The sequence below is a fragment of the Dipteris shenzhenensis genome, chromosome 26 (genome assembly GCF_047967505.1).
Source record: "Dipteris shenzhenensis isolate YYH24624 ecotype China chromosome 26, Dip_SZ_1.0, whole genome shotgun sequence".
Lineage (NCBI taxonomy): Eukaryota > Viridiplantae > Streptophyta > Polypodiopsida > Gleicheniales > Dipteridaceae > Dipteris > Dipteris shenzhenensis.
The window spans coordinates 10,235,089-10,258,960 of NC_141621.1; the positions used below are offsets into that span (position 1 = coordinate 10,235,089).

General features: G+C 47.2%; 1 protein-coding gene across 1 annotated transcript in view; it reads left to right on the plus strand.

The window, feature by feature from the left end:
• The window catches only part of LOC147884648 (uncharacterized), a 79,174-nt gene that overhangs the window by 40,304 nt on the left and 14,998 nt on the right, over positions 1 to 23,872 (plus strand). The window contains exons 4-7 of the mRNA XM_087397559.1: positions 5,470 to 5,827; positions 5,911 to 6,069; positions 20,404 to 20,864; positions 20,944 to 21,123. Of these exons, the coding sequence (XP_087253685.1) occupies positions 5,470 to 5,827; positions 5,911 to 6,069; positions 20,404 to 20,864; positions 20,944 to 21,123 (1,158 nt within the window). The remainder of the gene's footprint in view (positions 1 to 5,469; positions 5,828 to 5,910; positions 6,070 to 20,403; positions 20,865 to 20,943; positions 21,124 to 23,872) is intronic.

Below are 23,872 nucleotides of genomic sequence, written 5' to 3' on the forward strand. Positions count from 1 at the left end.
AGGCGCCATCTAGGTGCCTCTTGCTCTAGAATGTTGGGGGGATCAATGTGCCACTCCTTCCCCAACCGGCCCACAACTCTGATCATCTGCCAATGAATCCCATCCAAACTGCCATCCATCTCTGGGTCTCTCTCAGTGAGTGCCTGAAGCAAGTCTCTAGGCCCGACGCGGAAGAAACCAGGCTGAGTGCTGCCTCGCTGGATCATCATCCTCAAGGGAACCCCAGTCCAAGAAAAGTGACCCAACCAACTTCTGTCTATCCACATACAGAGTCCCTTCCACCAAGACGCAGGGATGGCGAGGTCAATCTCCCTCATTCGCTGACGTGCCCCTCGCATATGCGCTAAGGCTCCAAGCCTTGCCTCTGCCTCCAAGGGTAATCTACTCGATCTACCTATCCAATGTGAGTCTACTGTCCCAACTTACGTCCATCCTAATCTCTGATCTCCGGGTGCCACATAAGGGGCCGTTGCTTCAACTCCTCCCTGCAACGGGACTGAGCACGGATGAGGCCACCTGCTAATCTCTACTAGACCCTATGTAGGCTCCTCATCATGGGGGAACCCTTCCCCGTAAGGGGCCCCCCTGAGAAGATCCATTTGTGTGATTGCTGGCACTACCCCTGCATCATGCGTGGGATGTTCCTAAGAAGCCCTCGCTATAAGAGGAGCTTCCAGGGCTTTGGACCAAGGGTGAGGCCGCGCACAACCATCTTGCTTAGGAGGGTTGTGCTTTGCATCTCCGGATCAATGATACCCAAGCCTCCCAATGCCTGTGGCATGATCACCGTCTGCCAAGTGACCCGGGCTCTAGTATTCTGCGTGCCGTCCGATCTTGCTCACAAGAAATTTCGAACCAAAGATCGGAGCTGTCCAATGCACCCTCTATGAAAACACCAGCAGGAGACAATGCACTAGGCAAGAAGGACCTGGTTTACCACTAAGGCACGGCCCGCTAGGGAGAGTTTGGTGGAGCTCCAGTGGAGAAGCTTGCATCGAAGACTCTCGAGGACCGAGGCGATCTGTTGCTTTGTTGTAATATCAATACCAACCTGCATCCAAGGTATCTCACTGTTTTTCCCCGTGGTATCCAGCGGAAGCCAAAGGCGCTCCCCCACTCTCAAATATCTTGTGTCTCCTCAGAGCATGTGAAGAAGCCGATGGATTTTGTCCAGTTGATCCGTGCACCCAAGGCCTCGCAATAGATAGCCAGGGCTCCCCTAACTCTCTCCAAGCTCGTTGTGGTGCCCTCTACGTACAAGGATGTGTCATCTCCAAACTCTGAGTCTAGGAACTCCTCCTCTTGTCTGATTGGGAGCCTTAACCCTGTGAGGCCTACCACTTGCAATCTCAAGTAATAGCCCAATGCCTCTGCCACAAAAAGGAAAAGAAAGGGAGCTAGGGGACAACTTTGATGGACCAAGCAAGAGAGAGGAAAGGCCTCACCTGTGTGTCCACCGACAAGCATCTGGCCAGAGTTCCCCACATAAAGCGCAGAGACTCCTCTAATCCATCTATATGAGAAACGCAACCTCTGCATAGTGCCCTCCAGGAAAAACCACTCCACCCTATCGTAAGCTTTCTCAAAATCCAAGACAAGGATGGCCAAAGGGTATGATTCCTCCCTGGCCCACCAATCCACTACCTCCCAGAACATGAAAATGTTGTCCAAGATGCTGTGCTCCTGAACAAAGCCCGTCTACGTGTCATGGATGATGTGCATGAGATGAGCAACCGCAAACTCAAGACCTTAGCGAGGATCTTGTATGCGGTGTCAAGCAGGGTGATTGGTCTCCACTGCCGAATGTTTGACCATCTCCCCCTTTTCGGATCAAACAAATACACCCCATTGCTCAAGGATTGAGGAAGGGAGCCCGTGTCGAAGATCTCCTGGGATGCTAAACGGAAAGGGGTGGAAATGATCTCCCGGAAGTTTTGGAAGAAGGCCGGAGTCAAGCCATCTTCACTAGGACACTTCTAGGTCGGGAGGGCTTCGTAGAGCTCCTCATCTGTGAAAGGCTCCTTTAGACTCTTGCACAACTCCCATGAGGCTATCGTCAGAACGTGGTCCCAAACTGGCCCACGGGCCACAAGGCAAACTGTAGTCACTCTCTCAGCCTAAAAGAGCTAACTATAGAAAACCGTGGTCAGCTCTAGAATCTCTTGTGGATCAGTGTGCATAATGCCTTGCGGATCTCGCAATCACTGTAATCGTATGCCTACCGATCGAGGTCCAGTTGTCTGAAAGAGCTGCTTCGTCATCCTATCCCCCTTGCTATACCCAACGGCCCCGGGTGGAGTGGTAGGAGAACTCAGCCCATTGAAACTTTGTGTCTTGGAGCTCAAGGCACACGCTCTTAAATATGTCACTAAGCCATTGGGATCCTAGTCCGGCTCCCTGAGCCTCTCTATGGACGCGAGGTCTCGTTGCAGTGCACGCTCACGCTCTAGAAGAACCCTTCTCTGTCTTCTCTGAATCGCATTTGCCACCCACAAAGCCCAGCCCTTGCAAGGTGTTTACTTTGGCTACTGCCAAATCTCTGCCATAACCTACTGAATCTCCTAAGCCTGCAGGAGGTCCTCTGGAAGGCGGACCCCCTTTTGGGGAAGACCCCGACGGGGCTGCTCTAGGTAGAGTACTGTTGGAGAGTGGTCTGACATCGTGGTGCCTGCTAGAATTTTCGTAGAGCCTCCTCTGTGGAGCGCGCAGTCCCCAACGTAGATGCGGTCTAGCCCCTCAAGCAATCCATTATGTCTCCTTTGGTCGAATGAGAAGAGGCTGCTGCCAGGTATCCTCTGCTGAACTTTGGCTCTCTCCACGGGTCTCTGCCACCACTGATTATGGAGATGAACTGTTCCCATGTGCTCTGCTCTACTGTTGGCATCTCATAGAAGGAGGCACCACCCTGCTTGTCCTCCCCAAATCCAGGTTGTTGAAGTCTCCTCCAACGATCCAGGAGTCAACATCTGGAAGGCACTCCATCAGCCTCCTCCAAAAGGTTGGACGGTGCTGTCTGCACGCCGAGGCATACACATTCAAGATCCCAATAATGGACTCTCCCATCTTGACTCCCATCTCGATTGTTCGTCCTGGGATAAGCTCACCCTGATCATAGACCTCTGGGGCCACTATTTGTGAGACCGAGATGCAGACCCCTCCGCTTCGTCCTACGACAGGGGACCACACCTCCGGGCCTCTCCCCGGAAGGTGGTGGTGTTGCCGCCTGATGTCTGATGCTGAGAACATGTGCTCTTGTATCAAAAGGAAGTCCACTGCTCGCCCTATCACTACCCTTTGCAACTCTTGCCAAAGGATCGGGCACTGCGGTTGACTACGAGCACGGTCATGGAGCCCGTGCATGTTCCAACTCACTATGGTCCAGCTCATGAGGATGGGGAAGCAGAAAACAAGGCTCTCCTCTAAGTGGGAAAAACTGTCTGAGAAGGCGGGGAGCTGGCGGGGGTGGAGGCGGGAGATGGCGGAGAGAGGAGGTGGGAGAAGGCGCAGACAAGGTGGGGAGAGGAGGCGGTGAGATGGCGGGGGAAGGAGGCGGGAGAAGGCAGGGAGAGGAGGCGAGGAAGGAGGAGAAGGTGAGGAGAAGAGGCGGGGAAGGAGATGGAAGATGGCGGGGAAAGGAGGAGGCAGAAGGGGGCTCTTGGGAGGAGGGAGAAGGCGGAGAGGGTGGGCAGCGGGAGCAGCTAGGGCAAGACTTGTGCTTTACAATCACAATCAGCACCTTCTTGCTATTTAAAAGATCTCGTAACCAACTTCCACATGGTTGGCCATCTGACTTGTTCTTCACCTTGTAGATCCATTTGCAAGTGACGGATTCTTTCTTGATGGTAATTCCACGATCTTATGTAACATTTTTAACGATACTCCCCTAGTGAAAACTTTAAAAATACTCGATTCAAGCATATTACCTGCGCTAACATCCTTCAATGTCTACGGAAGTCATCAATGTTTCTTTAGGTTTTTATTTGGAGTTTTTAGGGTTTCTAATGTTTTTTCCTTTGTCTCCTTCTCTGCTTTCACATTTTTAGTCATGACTTTCAGACTCAATTATGGTATCTTGCAAATGCCTTTATGGGACATTTGTTCACGATGTATTGCATGCCTCTACCTACCATGAATCGACCATCTAATTTTCCTGAAGCATGGACTTTAAAAACTATGAATAAGACCTCTATTAAAAACTATGAATAAGACCTCTATTAAGTATGAAAAAAGCCCCAAGAAGAAGAAGAAGAAGAAGAAGAAGATATTATCGTCCTCTGAAGACCAAAAATCGGCCTATGGGACCTGGAACAATACAAAACCTTACATACATAAAGACTCCTCCCTCAAAGAGCTCGGCAAGAGTAAAGAGCTCGGCAAGAGTACACCATGTGTAGCATGAGGAAAACATGGGAGGGTCAATCCCTACTTAATAAAAGAATCTGGTAAAGATCCAAGGGTGTGGCTGAGAGTGCCACCTCAAACCTGTAGTGATCTTTGCAAAGAAGGGATAGTTTCTCCACTCCCTGAGGAAGATAGTCCTCCTGGCAGAAGCAGCCCTAGAAGACTCCTACATACTCGACCAAATGACCATCAAATTGTATATAGTATGTGTCCCAATAGTAGCATCATTTTAGATGGGTGGATCTGGGAACCATCAGGTGCCTTTGTGCATCTGTATCTCTTAATATGCCAAGCTGAAATGCTTGCTGTGATCTCCCAACACATGTCCACAGCTTTGTAGAAAGAGGAGGGAACAACATCCAGAGTCATGACATCGAACTAAAAAAGCACAAGAGGATCTATTCATCTCATTAAGTAAAATAGGAGGCTCTTCTCATCGTTTCCTGCATCAATCCACTCCCACTCCCTGGTATCCCACTGCAAGTACTTTATGGGACACCCCCATAAAGCCAAACCCTCCAAGAGCCTAGAGGGTTTTCATGGTCTCTTCTCATTTGTGCATACTCAAAAAGATGTCAGGTCAGGGAGAGTCTTCCAAATCTCTCTTCTCTTGCATGATACTGTCTTTCCGGTTATTAAAATGATATGTTTTTATGGTTCTCTTTGAATAGTTGGCTTGGCTATGTGCAAGTATTGAAAGCAGTTATCATGCATACAAATGTATAACACAGTGCCAATAATCTTTTCCAGCACCCCACAGCCCCTCATGTTTCCCCCCTGTCAATTTCTCTTCTCTTCAACAGTTCTATTGAAATCCTTAGTCAAAATTTTATGAAAATTTTGTTTGCTTTATTCATCGATTTATCTGAAACCCCTCTAATGAGCTTTCATGCTTGTGTGTTATTTACGTGGGATGCTGAAATTTTCTTGATTTATCTAACCTTGCCTATTTTTCTAGTTGAATTTCCAACCTTCTTACTTCTAATGGTTTTGTAGTTTATCTTGTGGAGTTATGTTAACTTAGACAGCAATGCATGCACATGTTTTGGTTTATATAAATTTGTGCAGGGAACATGGGGGTTGAAAAGCGACCGTGGCTTTTTCAAGCATCATTCTACTATACACAAATGCGTAAGGATTACAATATCAAGGATGCTATGCATAAGGCCTTCATTGGGTCAACCATCTGAGGATGGAAGTGCAGGTCAAGGGAACTGCCATGAAATTCACGCAAATATGCAGAAAAATACAGAAAGGCTTTTGCAATCTCCTTTTGAATTTTCAAAGAGAATCCTGGCTCATTTTGTCAGGGTGCTGTTATCTCTATTTATTTTATTGTCCCTTGGCATTGCTGGAGCACCAACGTGTTTGTCATCCTCACGAGGGCTTCGTGTAGTGGTTGCCATGGCGAACAAAGCGATACCAGGTTCACGAGCTTCCCTTATATCTGTTTTCTTTTCATTGACAAATTTCTACTAACTTAAGATGATGGACTTCTTGGATGGGCAGGCCATCTCAATGTTCAAAATGTGTCACTTGGATGGGGCAAACCTGTCATTGTACAAGGAATTTTTCTGAAAGGTATAGACAATGAAGTAGTCCTATCAGTCATGAAGATGGAGACAAAGGCCTCATTGTGGTCAATTGTTAGAGGGAAAGCTGGATTTGGTAAGGATTTATTCTGAAATAGTTCTTCTCAATTGACTTATCCACACTGTTGTTTATTAGGATCAGCCTTTTTGCTGTCACGGCGGGTATGTTTATCTATTTTTGCTATCCTGGTAAGTGCTTAAAGATTTTATCTCGTGCTGCGTGTTGAAATTTTATTGTAAGTGTCTTGCTCTTGTAAGATTGCTCTTATCGCAAGTGTCCAAATGCTGCTTTTACAAGCTTGGGGAACATCCAGCTCATCTGTTGAACCAAACTATAATAGTGAGCGTGCAAACCCGATCCAATTGCTATGCAAGCTAGCATGCTGTTTCTCTATTTTTCTTTGAGTTTGAGAGGCTGCTAGACCGGCATAATCCATCAAGTTTAAGCTTGTGATCCTATTTGGAGTACTTGTAGAAGCACAAGCATGAGCACTGGTCAATCAAACGAGTACATGAGGAAGTCCCAACAATAGTAGATCCCTGCTTTGAGCACTACGAAAAAGAAACCTGTGAGGAGTGTCTCTCATGAGATACTCCTTGAAGATGACGAGAATACGTCCAAAGGCTTTTAAAAACCTGTGTGTGGTGTCCTGCAGCTTAGTGAGATTGCCATAGCGTCCGTCACAGTTGTGGCATAGGGTGAGATTGATCTACATCCAAGTCATTGATGCTCGCCCCTACTTTGAATTCTCCATCATGTGATGCTAGATACAATTCCCCATGTGGAATCATCTAGAGATGAAGTAAGATAGGTTTCTGTCAAAAAGGGAGTATGGAGGATGTAGCTGAGATTGATCATATGTGGAGGCTGTTTGCTGCCAGGAATATGGAAGGCCTTATCATCTCCCGAAGTATTGCATGATCAACATGACAGCCCATGGCGACTCATATAGTGTCATCACGGGATGACAGACAATGTTATGCACTCTCTACCTCAGAAAAACAATGCTGACATAGCAGAGATCTACTTATCTGCTCAAGTGCAGCGGCTCTCTACTGAGAAATGCAGAGAAATATTTCAGTTCTTGTTATACGAAGATCGACTGGTGGTGCTGCTAAAAGAGCATTATGAGGAGTTGTGAGAGTCTTTAATAAAATTAGTCACTGTTGCTGTGCTTTCTGTAAACTCCACACCCTATCTCTGTGGTTTACAGAAAGGACTGTATATAATTATCAATGGTGATCTAGCAGCTCCACTCGGTAGGTCTCATTTGATGCGAGAGAATAGGTGACCCATAATCTCTGCTGAGGTCCATGTGGATAGGTCTCTATTGTGAGCTACTAGGGGGATATATACTCCAAATTTGTTGAGGTCCATGTGGATGGGTCTCTAGTATGAGCTACTAGGGGGATATATATATATCCAAAATTCACAACCAGACAACTCTGATTTGCTGCTCTGGAAGGAGTTTGATAAGTGTCAAAGCATACTGGGGAAACAACTGGCTGGCCACATTGAATTAATATCCTTAAGGCTTTGTGTCGTTTAAATTTGACACTGGCCATATACCTCTCGGGACCGGAGTTGTAAGCTATGAGTGATATACTTAAGAATATATGTCAGAAATGAATTCACTTCTCAACAGAAGTCCTCTAGCTAATTCATGCTATTTGGCCCTTAGCTCCTACTGTATTAGGTGCATTAGGTGCCTACTGATGTGAACAAGGGAATACCAAAGCAAGAACCATTTTGCATGCCTTTTTACTGGATGCACTAGAACTAAGGCACCTTAGAGGTGAGATTCACCAATGGGTGATGCTGCCCTCCCTCTCCCAATCTCATGCGCTAGTTGTGAGTAGGAAATACATTGGAGGATGGTAGTTTCTAAGGATGTTGTCCTCAAATGCTGGATTAGGTCTTTTTGCTCGCTTTTTGGTAATCCTCCTTTATGCGGACACCTCCTTAAAGTCAAGTCCATGAAGAAAAATGTATCTTCGTTCACATAAGCCATTAGGGGGTGAGTAGAAAATTAGGGCTTTTATTGCCATTGGAGAGAGGTGATGGAGATACAGCCATATGATGGGCAATAGGATGCGATGACGAAGAGAAAGATATGAGGCAATGATGGAGTTGAGGGTTGTACAAGTAAGAGAGACATACCTAAGGTGCTGTATGAGAGGGTTGTGCAGGCTGTACATGCCATGCAATAGACAGAGGGAGAAACAGAGAGAGACATGCCTTTACATAAAGAAAATTATTTACATAAATTGGTCGAACACCCTTTATTTATGCTCAAATATATGAAGTGTTGTTTATAGTAATTCAGCTTCAATGAAATCTATGAATTGTTAATGTCCTGTATAATGGTGGTTATCGCCCTTTTTGTTTCTGGTGTAATTTCTCTGCTTGGTTCTTTTCGCTCGCTTTTTGGTAGTTCTCCTTGATGAGTACTCAGGGATTTGGTTTTTCATGCTATGCATGATGTATTTCTGCCATGAGCATTGCTCTTGAGGTTTTTTCCATACCTAATAGAAGTATTTTCATTGAAAAGAAGAAGTCATACTAGGGTGTCCGGGACTTTGTATTCACGTGCTGGAAGTGTTTCTAGAAGCATTGTCTCTCCATTCTCAACAATGATATGTCCGTGCTTGTGCTCTCACTTTCATGTAATCTTGGGATGTGTGAAATTGAGCTGGCTCATCAATGTAGATGTTGAAGAGGGTAGGAGACAAAGAGCACCTTGTTTTACCCTAATGGTGTTACTCACCTCCTCTGACAGTCCTGTGCTCTCAGTTTCTAGTTTTTTGATCCTCTATGATGGATCGGGCATAGATGTAGTCCAATGTGTGGACTGATTTTGAATGAAACTTGCATATCATATTTGTGCTCTCGATGCACTCACCAATATGTATCTCAATGTCTGGCCATTAAGTGGCCAATCATGATAGTCTGGTGGTTACCAGTATCCATGGGATTTCTTGCCTTGTGAATGGGTATAAAGTGCTTGTGGTTTAGCAGGTAGGAAGCCTTTGCAGAAGACTCATTAGCAGGGTTGAAGTAAGGACTTCCTCCCATGAGTCTTGAACTCAGCTTGAAGGCTCTCATGATCCTTGGCCTTGCCGTTTGCAACTTCTTGATGGCTTTTGTGGTGATAAGCATAGAAGTCGTGGAATTGGGGATGTCCTCAAGTCCAAGTATGGATTGAGCAAGGACATCATAAAGTGTGTGCGCATAGGCTTTCCAAAGACTAAGGTTCTAGATAGGACATAGAGAAAGAGATATGATTGCATTAAACTCCGTGTAGTGAGTACTTGTTGGGCCACCTTGTGTGCTAGTTCCGGTAACTTTTAAAGCCTCTTTCAAGTACCTTCCTAGATTTTTGGCTGGCTGCTCCAGTAGATTTTTCAGATTATCTCTGCTGCTCCCGTAACCCGTTGATGTGTGCGTAGGCTCTACATCTTAGGAGTACATGCTGCTCATCGTCTACCTCCCCTGTGGGGCAGATTTTGCATGTTCTTTCCTCTCTAGGGATCCTGGGTCTTGCCCACCTACCCCTATCTACCTTGAGATCATGTAAACTAGTTCTAATTTTGCAGATTAGATGCCTTTTAAATATTGAGATGTATTCCCTGAGGTATTTCTGCATTGCTTAGCTGTCCATTGAGTTGATTCCTGTTTGTAGAACTGTACTTTTGTCCCCAGGTTTTGCCATAGTTTCTATAGCATTTTCTGCATCAGCATCTCCCTAATTTCACATGGGTCTTCCAGTAGATAGATAGAGAGAGAGAAAGAGAAAGAGAGAGAGAGAGAGAGAGGTATTTTAATGTCTTCGCGAGGCCTCGCGGGCCTATGAGACAAAGTGCAGAATCAACAGTGACACATACTCGTACAAGCCGCAAAGGGCACACTAAGACCCTTTGCTGGTGCTATACTAAAATACAAAAAAACATGTAAACTCCAAATCTAGAAGTAGAGACCAATATCTGTACTCAATCAATCTCAGATAACGACTTCAAAGACATATCCAAGTGCCATGGTGGCTCTCCTGTGAGCTGCAAAAATGTCTTGTATCTCTGTCTGTATGGCCGTCTCACGTTGCAGCGGTTGGGGGCGTGGTCTTCGTGCTCTCTGTATCTTATGGGCCATGTCAATAGTGACACCTCTGGTCAAGCTATCTGCTCCTAGTAGAACAGTAAGAGGTTGAACCTCCATCAGCGCACCCTAATCCGTCGTCGTATCATGGGTGGCTCTAGTGTCTCTGCCATGTGGCTGTGTCTTTCCTCGTCGTCGTCTCGTCTGACTGGTCCATACTGCCCTCATGTCGTCGATCTCCTCATTCTCTATCCCCCACCGAAAGTGAAACTGCTTCCGGTGCATGGTTGCTCGAGAGGTGTTAAAGATCATGACCTTGGTCTTGCCAAGGTTGACCTCCAAATCATGGGATAAACAAAAAGCCTGCAGGTGTCGCTGGAGCCCCTCGGGTGTGGACGACAAGAGTGCCACGTCATCTGCATAAAGAAGAATCTTGATGATGATCCCGACAAGTGAGCAACCGGTCCCTCCGGAAGCCGCCATGAAAGTATCAAGCTCATCGATGTAGAGGCCAAACAAGGTTGGTGATAAGGGATAAACCTATTTGACCCCTATGGTGCTCAAGATCTCATCTGTCCAACCTGCGCCTGTCCGAACTCGGCCTGAGACTCTCTCATAAAGTGCCATGACTGCCCAGATGATCTCCTGGTCAAATCCCAGTGCCTGTAGGCGTGTGATGAGTCGAGCTCGAGGTACTATGTCAAAGGCTTTGCAGAAATCCACAAAGCAGCAACATACCCTCTCCTTCTGTGATCTGGCCTCCTCTATGACAGTCCTGAGTGTGAGTATGTGATCCATAGTTCCATGGTCTCGCCTGAAACCGGCCCGACCCTCTGCTCTAAGGCCTCTCATCTCTGCGGATAGGTTGACCGACGCATCCAATACTACTGCATAGATCTTGGACATCACATGTCCAATCATGATAGTCCTGTAGTTACTCGGGTCAATGGGATCCCCTGCCTTGTGGATGGGGGTGATGGTGTTGAGTGTCCAAGTACGGGGGAAGCCAAGGAAAACAACGTCATTGAATAGCTTTGCTAGGATCGGGACTAACGTGTTGATCCCATATGCGATAAACTCAGCGCATAGCCCCTCGTGGTCCTTAGCTTGGCCATTGTGCAGTTTCAATGTTGCATCCTTGACTCCCCCTCTGGTGAACAACGTGCAAGTGGTGGGGCGAGGTGTGTGTGAGATTTGGAGTAGGCTGGTGTGAGACATCATAAAGATGGCGTGCATGCGTGTGCCAAACTCTCGTGTCGGTGAGGGGTGATGGAGACATACGCTCAAGGAATCTCCGCCAAAATTCCTTAGAGTTGTTGCTGTACAAGATGTTTAGCAGCTCCTCATTTCGACGAAGAAATGCCGGTTTCTTCTGACATACGAGATGTCGGTACTTGCATACCGTGTCTGGTGTGTTCGGGAGGTGACACCTGGTTTCTAGTTGGAGTTGTCGGTGAGAAGCCTTGCACTCCGCATCGTTCCAGTTGTTGCAGGGTACAGAACCAAGGGGTGGTGGTCTAGTGGACCGTGTGGTGTGGGGAACGACTTGGAGGGCAGCCTTGTGGAGTGTGCGACTAATCAGGGCAGACGGGTCCTCTATGAGTGGTATGTGATCGATGTAGGTGAGGAGTCTATTTAGGCATCCAAAGTAGGCAAGGGAGAGGCTGTGATCAAACTGTATGTCGTGGTAGGTGTCGTGCATCATATGTGGTGTGTGTGGTGTGGCTAAGTGTGAGGTGGCGATAGTGAAGAATAGGTATGTGTGATCAGCTCCTGGAAGGAGTGGTGCTACGGTGAAGTCAATGATACGTGAGGTGAAGGTAGGGGATCCCATGATGTAATCTACTACACTAGTGCCCCCCCCATGTGGGAAGCAAGTAAAACCACCTGAGGAGGGTCATAGGTCAAGCCCGTTGTAGATGATGAGATCATGCATCCTGCCCAGGTCAAGGAGCACGTGCCCATATGGTATAACAGGCCCGTGTCGGTCTGAAGAGATCCTGGTCATACCTGCTCCATCTAGGTCGATGTCTGGTAGCATGATAGAGTCGTCTGGGAAGTTCAGGAGTGGTGCCTAGCGCGTGCTCGTTCTGGCATTGAAGTCCCCAACAAGGAGAACTTCCCCGCGAGTTGAAAGGTTTAGGATATCCGGATGTAAGGGTGCATATGGCGATGTCTGACCCTCCTCTCATGCAACTCTGGCGAAGTGAGATGTGTCTGGTGGGAAGTAGCATTTGGCTATGAAAAGGTCATGAGTGGCCGTGTGTCGGATCTGGATCCACATGAATCAAGAGTGTGCGTCCTTCCTCTCAACGGAGATGGCTCCAGCGAGGGAAGACTTGTACAATATTGCGACCCCGCTTGATTTTCGAACTCCTTCTGTATCCCTCGTCTCATCCCTGAAGGCTGACTCCCATGTGTAGCCACTGACTATCGATAGTGGACGCTCTGGGCTCTGGTGTGTCTCCATGTAAAAGACTATGTCTCGTCCTGTGTAAGATTTCGAGAAGTTCCCTGGGTCTGACCATAAGGTACCATTACAGTTCCAAATGGTGCAGGCTAGGGTGTGGGAAACCTGAGTCTCATAGGCCCTGTCCCCCTAGGGGGCATGGGTGGGAGCCCGACGGGTGCCGGTCAACAACCTACCATCTCGGACCACGGCCCATTTTCCCTCCTTGGGGGCAACAACCCGCTGCTGGAGAAGAACTCGTCGCTCCTCACTCTGTAGTGGTGTCAAATCCTCATCCATGGACAGGGTGGGATGCTCTCGTAGAGCGGCTCAACATCGGAGAGTCGCTAGTCGAGCATGTGAATCTTAGTCGATGACTAGGGGCTGGTCTCGGTTGGGGTCTCTCCCAACACGCCATGCTCCCTCTATGCCGTGGTCGGGGATCCCCATGGTGGTGGTCACAAACGTGATCGCCTCCTCCATGGGCGGCGTTGTGGTGCTAGTACTGTCTCGTGTGATCCCTCATATCCGAATGTTGAGGGCCTTCGAAGCCCTCGGCTGCTGCTCCTATATGGCGGCTGAAACGGTTGCCTTTGCGGGCTCCCGTTTCGCCACCTCCACCCATTTAGTCGTCTCTGCTATAGCTGACTGTATCGTGGCTATCTGTGCCTCCATCTCTATGACTAGGGTCCCTCTAGGCACTGCTCTTAGGGTCCCGAGCTCCTCTCGGAGTTGTGTGATGTCGTGTCTTATCCCCTGGATAAGGGTGTCGTGCTCGTGTATAATGCGGTCCTGCTCCTGGGTGTATCGACCTTGCTCTTGAGTGTAAGGTGTCGGATCTGCCCGACGGGCCCGGATGCTGTGTATGTCAGCCAATAAGGAGTCCCAAGCATCTGGTGGGGGCCTAAGATATCCGGGTCTGGGTGGGAACTGGATCTTGAGAGGGGTTGGAATGAAGGTGGGCTGTTGAGGTTGTTCAGAGGGTGGGGACAACGTGATCTGGGCGGGGGAGTGGTGTGTAGGAGTAGCAAGGCCGGACGAGGCGATGAAGGGTGGTTGATTGAGAGGTAGAGGGGATACGAGGGAGAAGTACTGTGGAGCCGTGGGTGATGGGGCTCCTGGGGAGGAGGCCTGTGATGATGATGCAGGAGAGGGGGAGGGGAGAGGTGGCATAGATGATGAGGCGGATGTGGATGATGGTGGCGAAGTGGTGGTGGTAATCATAGTGGTCGAGGCTGTGGTGAGCGGCATGGGCTTCGGGTGGGCCCCTTTCTTCTGGGCCGCGGGCTGTCCACTGTCATACGGTCAGGTTGCTGCGTTTGTTGAAGTCCTCCAAGTTGAGTTGCTTTTGTGTTTTTCCCTTGTCACCGTTCCCCTTCCCCATCTCCTCATGTATGTATATTTGGACGAAAGGGTCTCCCGCCTAAGTGAGTCCCTGGTTCTCATCCCCCTTTGTCCTTCATTATGGGGGAGAGAAGGCAGCGGGCGGAGGGGCTGCAGGTGGGGGGGGTAGTGGGCGAAGGAGCTGCAGGCAGGGGAGGGGTTGCAGGCGGAGCTGCAGGTGGGTGGGGGGAGCAGCAGGAGCGGAGGGTCGGAAGAGGCAGTGGGCGGGGGAGGCAGTGGGCGTGAGAGGCAGCTGTAGGGAGGCTATGCGGGTAGGGAGGGAGGTATAGGTGGCGAGGCTAGGCGTGTAGGGAGGGAGGCTAGGCGGGGAGGGAGCGATCGAGCAGGTGAGGGCGGAGCAGCGGGCGGGTGAGGGTGGGGCAGGTGAAGGCGGGGCAGGTGAGGGCGGAGCACAGCAGAGCAGGTGAGGGTGGAGTGGGTGAGAGCGGGTGAGGACGGAACGGGTGAGGGCGGAGCGGAGGGCAGAGCGGGTGAGGGGCAGAGCAGAGTGGGTGAGGGTGGAGCGGAACAGAGCGGGTGAGGAGCAGAGTGGGAGAGAGCGGAGCAGCGCGGGCAGAGAGGAGCAGCAGCGTGAGCAGTGAGAGTTAGGCAGCGAGAGAAAGAAAAAAAGAAAGATGTATTAATGTCCATGGGAGGCCTCGCGGGCCTATGGGACAAAGTGCACAAAAAGGAAAACTCATACAAGCCTCAAGGGGTTGGAGCAAAGGGCAGCTATGGCCCTTGCGGGGTACTCTATTCTAGCAAAATCATTATCAACCAAATGTCAATTGAATAAGCTGAATCAAATCAATCTATCAAGTACAAATTGAATCAGGTCAATCTCGGAATTGGGACTTAGAAGCCGAAGCCCGGCACAGTGATGGCTCTCTGGTGAGCCGTGAAGATATCTCGTATCTACGTCTGTTGGGCTGTCTCACGATGTGGCGGGGGACGTGGTCTCCTCGATCTTTGAACTCTCTGGGCTATGTCTTGAGTGACCCCTCGTCTCTGTCGGTCCCTCTTGAGGAACACTGTGATAGGTCGGACCTCAATAGAATGTGCGTTGGACACTCTCTGTCTCGCGAGTGGTCTTTGCGTCCCTCTCTCAATGGCACCGTGTCAGCTCTCTCTGCTGATCCAAGCTGCCCTCATGTCAGCTAGCTCCTCCTCCTCCACTTGACTGTGTCCTGGGGCTAACTCAAATGTGTAGAAGTCTATGACGCGTCGTTGTGTTGGGTCATGAGAGAGAGAGAGAGAGAGAGAGAGAGAGAGAGAGATTAACGTTCGTAGAAAGCCTCATGGGCTTATGGGACAAAGTACGAAGTACAAAACAAAACCCTTACATCATTTGTATAAACCAGAGAGGGTCGAGGAGTGCACATGGCAACTCAGCTCGAGCTTATTTTAGCACACATCTAAGTTGTAGTCCTATATCAAAATGACCTTCATTACATCAGTTTAATACTGAGGGTCTTTAGATTTAGATTTGAAATCTCGAATTAATGCTATTCCGTCTCGGTAGACTTCCCATTTTCCAGCTTTTCGTGCATCCTTGACTTTAGTGAGTTTACTATTCCTTTATTTGAGTTGAGTCGGGGTGAGCTCCTCAGATATCCATATCTTTGTACCCTTCAGCTTATTTGTCTGTTGAAGGATATTGACTCTCTCTGTCCTTTCATTGAAGCAAACCTGCACTTGTGTTCCCTTTCGAGCGATGTAGCTAATATGGTTTTCATCCCATTCAATTTGTGGTATATTCTTCTTGAGGCATATTATCTTCTCATCTTCTGTGAAATCTACGTCCTCACTAGAACAGCCAAAGCAATCCTTGGGCAGCCCCCCAATGCGTAATATTTTCTTGCTATTTACTACTCCTTCCTGCTCTTTAACTTCGGCATAGAGATCTGCTCTATTAATTTTATTGCTGGCCACATAGCCATCTCTTCCTTGGCTGGGCTAACCTGAGTATTGATCATCTCTTTGACCGTAGAAACAAGTGCTGACGTTGGCGTGGAGGTGCTGCCTTTATCCATGACGTCTGCAATGATCTCCTGCTTGTCCTTACTCTCCATCTCCTTCACCTTTCTTCCAAGAGCTGCAACCATAAGCCTGAGCTCTCCAACTTCTTGCTTTAGGTAGTAAATTTTGTTCCTGTGGATCTGATCCAATCTTTCTTTTGAATGTCAACACATAAGGGCTAGGTGTGGTTGCAACGGAGGAGTATGAAGGCTTACTGGTCGGGGTAGATGCAAACAACTTAGTCTTGGGAAACTCCATATTGGTCTGCATAAGTCTGAGAAACCCCTTTGTTGAAGCTAACCCCTAATCTGGGCTAGGGGTTCAGCCCAGCCTAGGGTTGTAGGAAAGAGGGCGACACTACTGGCGATGCCCTAGTCGAAAGGCAGTATGGGTTGTACGGAGGTACGGGCCCTGTACGGTGCTGATGACGCTGACGAAGGCTGTACGGAGGTGCTGATGGCCCTGACGACGGCTGACGGGCCTGTACAAGGGTACGGAAGTACGATCGACGGGAGAGGTATGGGCTTGTACGGGAGAGGTACTCATACAAGCCGCTATGGGCTGAAGCAAAGTAAGGCGCTTCCCAAAAGCTAAAGTGCTAAACTAGTGTGAGCAAAATAGCATTCCCGAAAGCTAAAGTGCTAAACTAGTGTGAGCAAAATAGCATAGTTGCCAAATAGTATCAGGTGCTTAGAGGTAACGCTCCTAGTACATGCCCAGGCTCCATATATCCAAGTACCTTGGTGGCTCTCTAATGGGATGTGAGGAGCTGTCGTATAGGTGTCTGTCGAATTGTCTCTAGAGGCGGCGGAGGGCGTGGTCTCCTCAATCTCTGTATCCGATGGGCTACGTCAAGTGTGACGCCTGGTCTTTGGCGGTCTCCTCTGAGGAGGGCTGAAATAGACCGGACCTCGATCGTGTGTGCTCTGGTCACTCTCCATGCCGCATGTGGAGTGTGTGCCTCTTGTCTAGCAGCATTGTGGCGGCGACTCTCACTGCTAATCCATGATGCTCTCATCTCATCATGCTCCTCTCCCTCGGCCATGAAGACTATGTCATCTGTGTACAACAATATCTTCACCATCAGGTCTAGAAGTGAACCCTCTCCACCTAGACGATCTACAAAAAATGTAATCTCATCGTTGTAGAGCCCAAAGAGAGTCGGTAAGTGGGGCAGCCTTGCTTTACTCCAATATTTCTCTCAACCCAATTTGATAAACCTCCCGGGGCTTGTACTCTCCCTATGACGGACACATGTAGACTCATAACCCACCACATCATGATCTCTAGGAGCTGCAACTCGGTAACCTTCTGATCAATCGGGAGTGTGGGACAGTATCAAATGCCTTACGAAAGTCTACAAAGCAAGTGTAGGCTTTCTGGTGCCTCAACTTTGCCTCCTCAATGGTAGGCCTCAAGGTGAAGATGTGGTTCAAGGTGGAATACTGTCTCCAAAAACCTGCTTGCCCAAGAGCCCACTGCCCGTGACCCTTTGTGTGGTTGCTGATCTCCCTTTCTAGTACCGACTCATATATATTAGCTAGACTGTGGCCAATCATAAGAGTACGGTAGTTCCCAGTGTCCATATGATCACCTGCCTTGTGTATCGGTACTATGGTGGTAGTGCTCCAAGTAGGCAGGGAGCCATGGCATATGGCATGGTTGAACAGCTACGCTAGAACTGGGGTCACTTGCTGATGTGCCACGTGCTCAGTGCATAGTCCCTCATGATATGGTGATCTTCGGTTATGAAGCTGAAGAAGGGAAGCCTGTACATTCTGTGCAGTAGACAAGTGACATGTAGTGGGTCTGGGCATAGAGGACATATCAGGTGGTGTCTGACCCGGGATATCATAGAGGGAGCATGCATACGTATGCCAAATTGTTGAATCTGTGATGGGGATGGGCGGCTTCCCCTCGAAAAAGAGCGTGCAGCCCGTATGGATCCCCCCCACGAAAGGATCCAATCACCTCATCCATCATGTGTATGAGAAAAGACCGCTTCTTATGCCGTGTCCCTCGGTGTGAGATCCGTTGCTCTTGTGGTGAAGTCAAATATGCCAATGCTCGCTCATGTGTGAGGTGGGCTCTCATCTCTCTGCACTTGTCGTCAAACCAGGGGTTTTGGGGCATCTTCTCGTTTGGGACACGTGCAGATCAAGTGATGAGAAAGGATCTAGTGGCACTCTCTTGTATCATTGGGACAAGCGTATGGCATCGGCGAGGTCCATCCCATCTCCAAGTAAGCCTGGAATCTCCTAGGCCAGGTGGCTCACGCATACCTAGCCAAGAGCACGATCAAAATGGATTTAAACACGCGAGTGGGTGCGGGGGGCCCCTCCTCATGTGATTGGCATGGTGGCCGAGATATGGAAGGCAAGGTATGAGTGGTTGACACCAAGTGGAGGAGGAGGCACAGTAAAATCGCGTATCCATGAGGCAAAAGCTAGTGGACCCAATAAGCAGTCCCGTGCTTCTACCCCCACCATGTGGAAAACAAGTGAGCCCACTAGATGATGGCCATCTCTAGAGACCGTTATATATGATCAAGTCATGGATAGCCCCCAACTCAAGTAGATGTCTCTGGTATGCTGTCACTGGTGCATCTGCATCTGCTGACTGCCTCAATATCCCCAGTTTTGCTGCATCCATCTCCGGTACTATGAGGGAATCATCAAATTCTAGCAGGCCAACTTGTCTGTTTCCAGCACATGCATTGAAGTCACCAAGGAGGAGAGTGTCCCCCTGTCTAGAAAGCTCTTTGATGTCGTCATGAGTCTCATAAGGGCTGTGCCATTTAGTGGTGACTTCTCGTGCATAAGATGATGTGTTTGGGGGAAAGTAACACACTTCCATGAAAATCGGACATGTACAGCCACGCCTCCCGACCCCTGTATCCCAATGTCTCCCCTCATCTCCTTCCTATTGCTGATTCCAAGATATATCCCATCACTGTTGGCAGCTCTCTTTCCGGGCTTTCATGGGTCTCACTGTAGAAGATCATGTCTTGTCGGTGTATGTTTCCAAGAAACCCCTAGGATCTGACCAAAGGGTACCACTGCAATTCCACACCTCATCTCCTGGGTCTGACACCATCATGTGTTGTCCATCTCCCCCTCTTCTTTTTCTTCCCAAAAGGCTATTAACCCTGAAATGTACGTGTGAGTACACCCCTCATTGGGAGAACTAGAGATGTGAAGCTACTAAAAAATAAAGAAAAACTCCATGTGTTGGGAGTGGATCCTGTCATGTCATGCCATGTGTCATGTATCATGTGTCATGTGTGGATCCTGAATAGCCTGAGTTCTATATGGGTTTGACTGGGGTCCACCAAGAGTTGCTAGAGTCTCTAGAACATATCTAACAACATCCATGACTTCTTTCTATAGTGTGCACTCAAGAGTCATGTGAGGTGGCCTGACATCGAGATGCCACATGGACAATAACCCGAATGGGATGGGTGCTCGTTTGGCCTCTCTTCCAATCTCCTGCTAAGTTGGCAAGTTCGAAAATCAAGGTCACAGTTGTGGCATCTTCCAACTACTTCTCTGAAGAAGTCTATTATCTCCTCCTATCTAGACTGGGTCTTGTGTGGCGGGCCTCATGAGTTGGGTAACCTTGTGTATGAATAGTGTGTCACATTCTAGTTTTTGTAATCAATGACTCTGCCCATGTTCATTTTTCAATGGGTGAAAGAAAAGATACTTGTATTTGCCATAGATCGTGTAGTATCTAGGGCATCTCATGAGAACATGCTCCTCTTTGTCCAACACTTGTATGTGCAAAGAGTATAGAGCCTTAGATCTCTATGATGTTGTGTGGCTGCAACAAACTTGCTACATAACTTGGGTTTTGTGGCTTGACTCACGAAGTTAGGTCCTCAAGTGCTCTATGAGGGAGCAAATTAGGACAAGGCCATTTTGATCCAGATAGAGTCTCTTAGCCTCATTTCTTTTCGGCATGATTTTGTATGAGGTTCTCACTGGAATTTATCTTAGAAAAAGAAAAGACAAGAAAAAATAATTTAGTTTTATGCATGAGAAGCGTTCATATTTTGAGTCCTTGAGTTGCACACATGTGCATGCTTCTATAGAATTTCCCCTACATATGGATTTTATGAACCACATAGAATCTTAATACCAGTGCCTTTCAGGTTTTTGCCTTTGATTCTGCAAGACATTTCCGAACTGATGCTCGCTGCTGATAAGGAAGAAATTATATTGCTAGGAGCTCTTCTCTAAGAGCTGTATCTTTGAATCCTATGAAAGGGCATTAAATCTTTCATGTTTCCCTTTTGAGCACTTTGAAAGTGCTCCTACTTTTGAAACAGTTATGTTCTTTTCTATATTTTTTTCTTTGAGTTTGAGGGCATAGACAGCCTTTTTCTCTTCTGCATGTTTTCTGTTGTGCTTATTCAAAGATGTCGCAATTAACTTAGTTTTCAGTGTTAGAGTGTTACTGAACAGGTGACTGCACTATTATGTGTCCAAGTATCGATTTACGACAAGAAAAAAAGAGTGGTTTGTTGAAGATAGCGCTGGCATTAGCACCGAAAAATGCATTTCTCCAATCACAGCAACAAACTAGACACCCTTCTCGGCTTGCTAAAAGGAATGTTGAATCAGCTGTTGATATTGCTCTCTCTGCATCTGTCAAAGCTCCTGCGGGAGGTTTGGAACTTACTGATGGCAAGCTCATAGTGCCAGATGAGGTTGCAGCTGTCCTGGGGCAGAGTGTTTTTATTGATATACATCTGGGCGATCGGGCTGTGGAAGAAGATGATAATCTAAGGGAGGCTTATGAAAGTAGAGCAGGTATATATCTGCTGAAGGCGGATTTGTGGTCTGACTTCTCTCAGGCACAAGCTGTTGGTTTATTAAATCTAATGAAACAAAGGTTTGAGCTCATCCAACCAGTGAAAGTGGAGGTGAGTTTTGGATCCTATATTTTTCACAAGGTACACTTATAGTCTCGCTTCTGTAACTTCACTAGTCTTTTGACTTCAGATGGATCTAAGTCCAGCAGTTGGGAAATTGTATCTAGCTCGTATCAACCCTTTGTTGGGAGAGGTAATTGGGCCAGCTGTACAAGATGAAGACATGCCGGATGTTGTGCTCTACATTTCTCCTGATAATTTGATGCTACCTGCACAGAATTACCAAATCAAATTGGAGCGTATGAAAGCGGTATGGTTCCTTATTTTATCACTTTTCATTTGGTCAGCTAGAGGGGCAAACTTCTTTTACGATGGTGTCCTATGATTGCTGAAGAAATACATGATTGATCTTTAGGTTTTCTAAGTGCAATAAAAGCTTAAGAGTCTCCATAGGGGTGATTCTGTTCTTGTTGTCTGTTCTTGCTACATTTATATCACATGCTTGTGTGCTGCTGCAGCCATGCATCTTAGACCGTAATCTTGAAAAATTGGAAACTGCGTAAGCCAATTGATAGAATAGGGGTTAAAAGAAACTATGCACATTGCATTGAAGGTTGGTTCAGTATAAGTTTTATATTCACTCGTTTAACTGTAAGATATGGAATCTATAAAAGCTGTTAGTAGTTTCCTAGATAATAAACTCAAAAAGAAAAGGACAAGCAACAAAAAAAGTATGAAGAATTTACATGAATGCGTAGTGGATGTACTTGCTAGAATTAGATCTGAAGTTATTTTACTTGAGTAAGTTTGCACAAGTCACACAAGCAGTGAGGTGCCAGATTACAAGATGGAAGAAGCCACAAGACTAGCCCGCCGTTGGAGCCTGAGCCTGGAATTAACCTGCCAAGCCATTTGATCTCTTTCCCTAAACCCTAAACTAGGTGTCCTTAACCTTCTTAATTCTCCAATCATACACTCTAAATTTGTTGGAGAAAACGAGAGATGAAATATGGATTTAGGCAATGTATTTTACTTGATAACTTAGATGGTTATGATTATTAAAAAGGGTCGAAAAGGGGTAGGTAGACCTTAGGGTCTAGAGAGTCATATGTTATGACTTCAAGTCATTGAAGTCATAACATGATCGGTTGTTTTTAAGAGGCCACATGGTATGACATGTCTACTCACACACCCCTCATGGATTGAAGGGCTATGTGTCATGTGGCACTGTTGTCACAGGTGTCTATGCCACATTCACATGGACATACAGCCACCACTATACACAATCTCAGGCAACCAATGAGATAATACCTCTCACGGTTCACCTGTGCATGTGCTTTAATTTGTTTCCATTTCTTAATACATGGAGGGGCTTGGAACTGTAGCTTCTGGTGAAGCCTCAGGTTGACTTCCCCCTCACACATCCTCACGTCCTCATGTTGTGGTTTGTTTCTCATGGTATAGATTAGTTTTCAGTGTACATGGTCCTCCATCTATAGGAGAGTATTGGAGCCCTTGATTGGCAATCTCATTTTTTACATAGATGCCATGACCATTTTGAGATATCCTCCTTTTGAGCAGGCTATTCATTGTTGGGGTATGTACAGCAATCCACATCTGATAAGGCTGTAACAGATGAAGAAGAGCCCAGATATCTTTCATGCAATCTTATAAGTAGATGCCATGACCATTCTCCACCAAATGTTGAGCTGGCTATTAGGTGCAACGCCATTGTTGGTGTATGTCCCAGACCTACAGAACATCAAGCAAATAAGCAGGAGCACCTGCACTATCCTAGACAGACAAGGTGAAGTTCTACAAGGAGAAGCGGCATACTGAAATGTTCATACAAGCTTGGAGACGATTGGCAATGACGCTATATGGGTAATGATGTGGCGTGATCTACACATATAGCTCAACCTTGTACAAGCAATGCTTGAAAGAAAAATGAAAAGGGGAGCTCTAGTACACTGTAGTGTCCTCCCCACACACGTATAGGATCAGATGGACACACCATGCCCTTAGTTTCATTCACACAATGAACACAGTCTTTATGCTTTTAGTTTCTATCTTGAGTTCATCCATTTGTATCGTCTCTTTATGAGGTCTTTGTTCACATGTCCTTTGAGGTGTTGCATGTGTTTTAAGACATTTAGACTTGCTTCGGCATTTTAGACGGAGGTTATTATTTGTGTGGGATTTTCCCCCTTCTTTCCAACCCTAAGTGCTCTTTGCCATTCAGGTTCATTGATGTGTGTCTGAGAAGAAGATGTTGCTTTTAAAGCTAGGATCATGTAGCCTAACCATCAGGGACAGTTAGGACATGAGGTACCCAAGGTAAATGTAATACCCTATATTGTGAAGGAGGTGGAGCTTGGTCACGTGAATTGCAATTGCGATTGTTTGCTTGTTGAAGCCGATTGGTCCATCCCCAAGCAATTGTATGTGGCAACAGAGTGTGATGGGCATAGTGTAGGTTTCGAGGTGTTTTTGGGTATTCATAAGGCCAAAGGTAGCTGACCAGATTCATGAATTCTATCAGCAAATTAATGAAGCCTGCCATACTTTGGCAAGATACTTGTTCCTGTGCAATCATCTAAACACGTAACACGTGTTTAGACCTGTGTTGATGTCTAGATTTTCCATCCATCCCACAAGCTGCTCACAACTTTCTAGCCCACAAGACCTTTATGGCGACTCAAGGCAAGCCAGTACCTGCACAGCCCAACCAATTGCTATTCTTTTACAAGGTCATAGCTAACCATACATGCACGTGCATATCAAAGCATCTCCATCAGCTGTTTTGCAAAGAGCACCAATTGTGAAAAAAAAACACATCATCATCTTACAGACGAGTTCCTATGCTTCAATTCAGTGCCTTCAGCCGATCTATCTCAAGCTTCAATCGACAAAAACATACCTTGGAGCAGTCTTGCCACATTGACTGCATAGAGCCTAGAAGTTCACGTATGATCTCCAAGTGTGCATGTAGCTGTAGGCGCATGCAAGAGCTTTGTTGAAGTCTTGCTTGAGCTTGCATGCAGATGCATGTAGCCCAC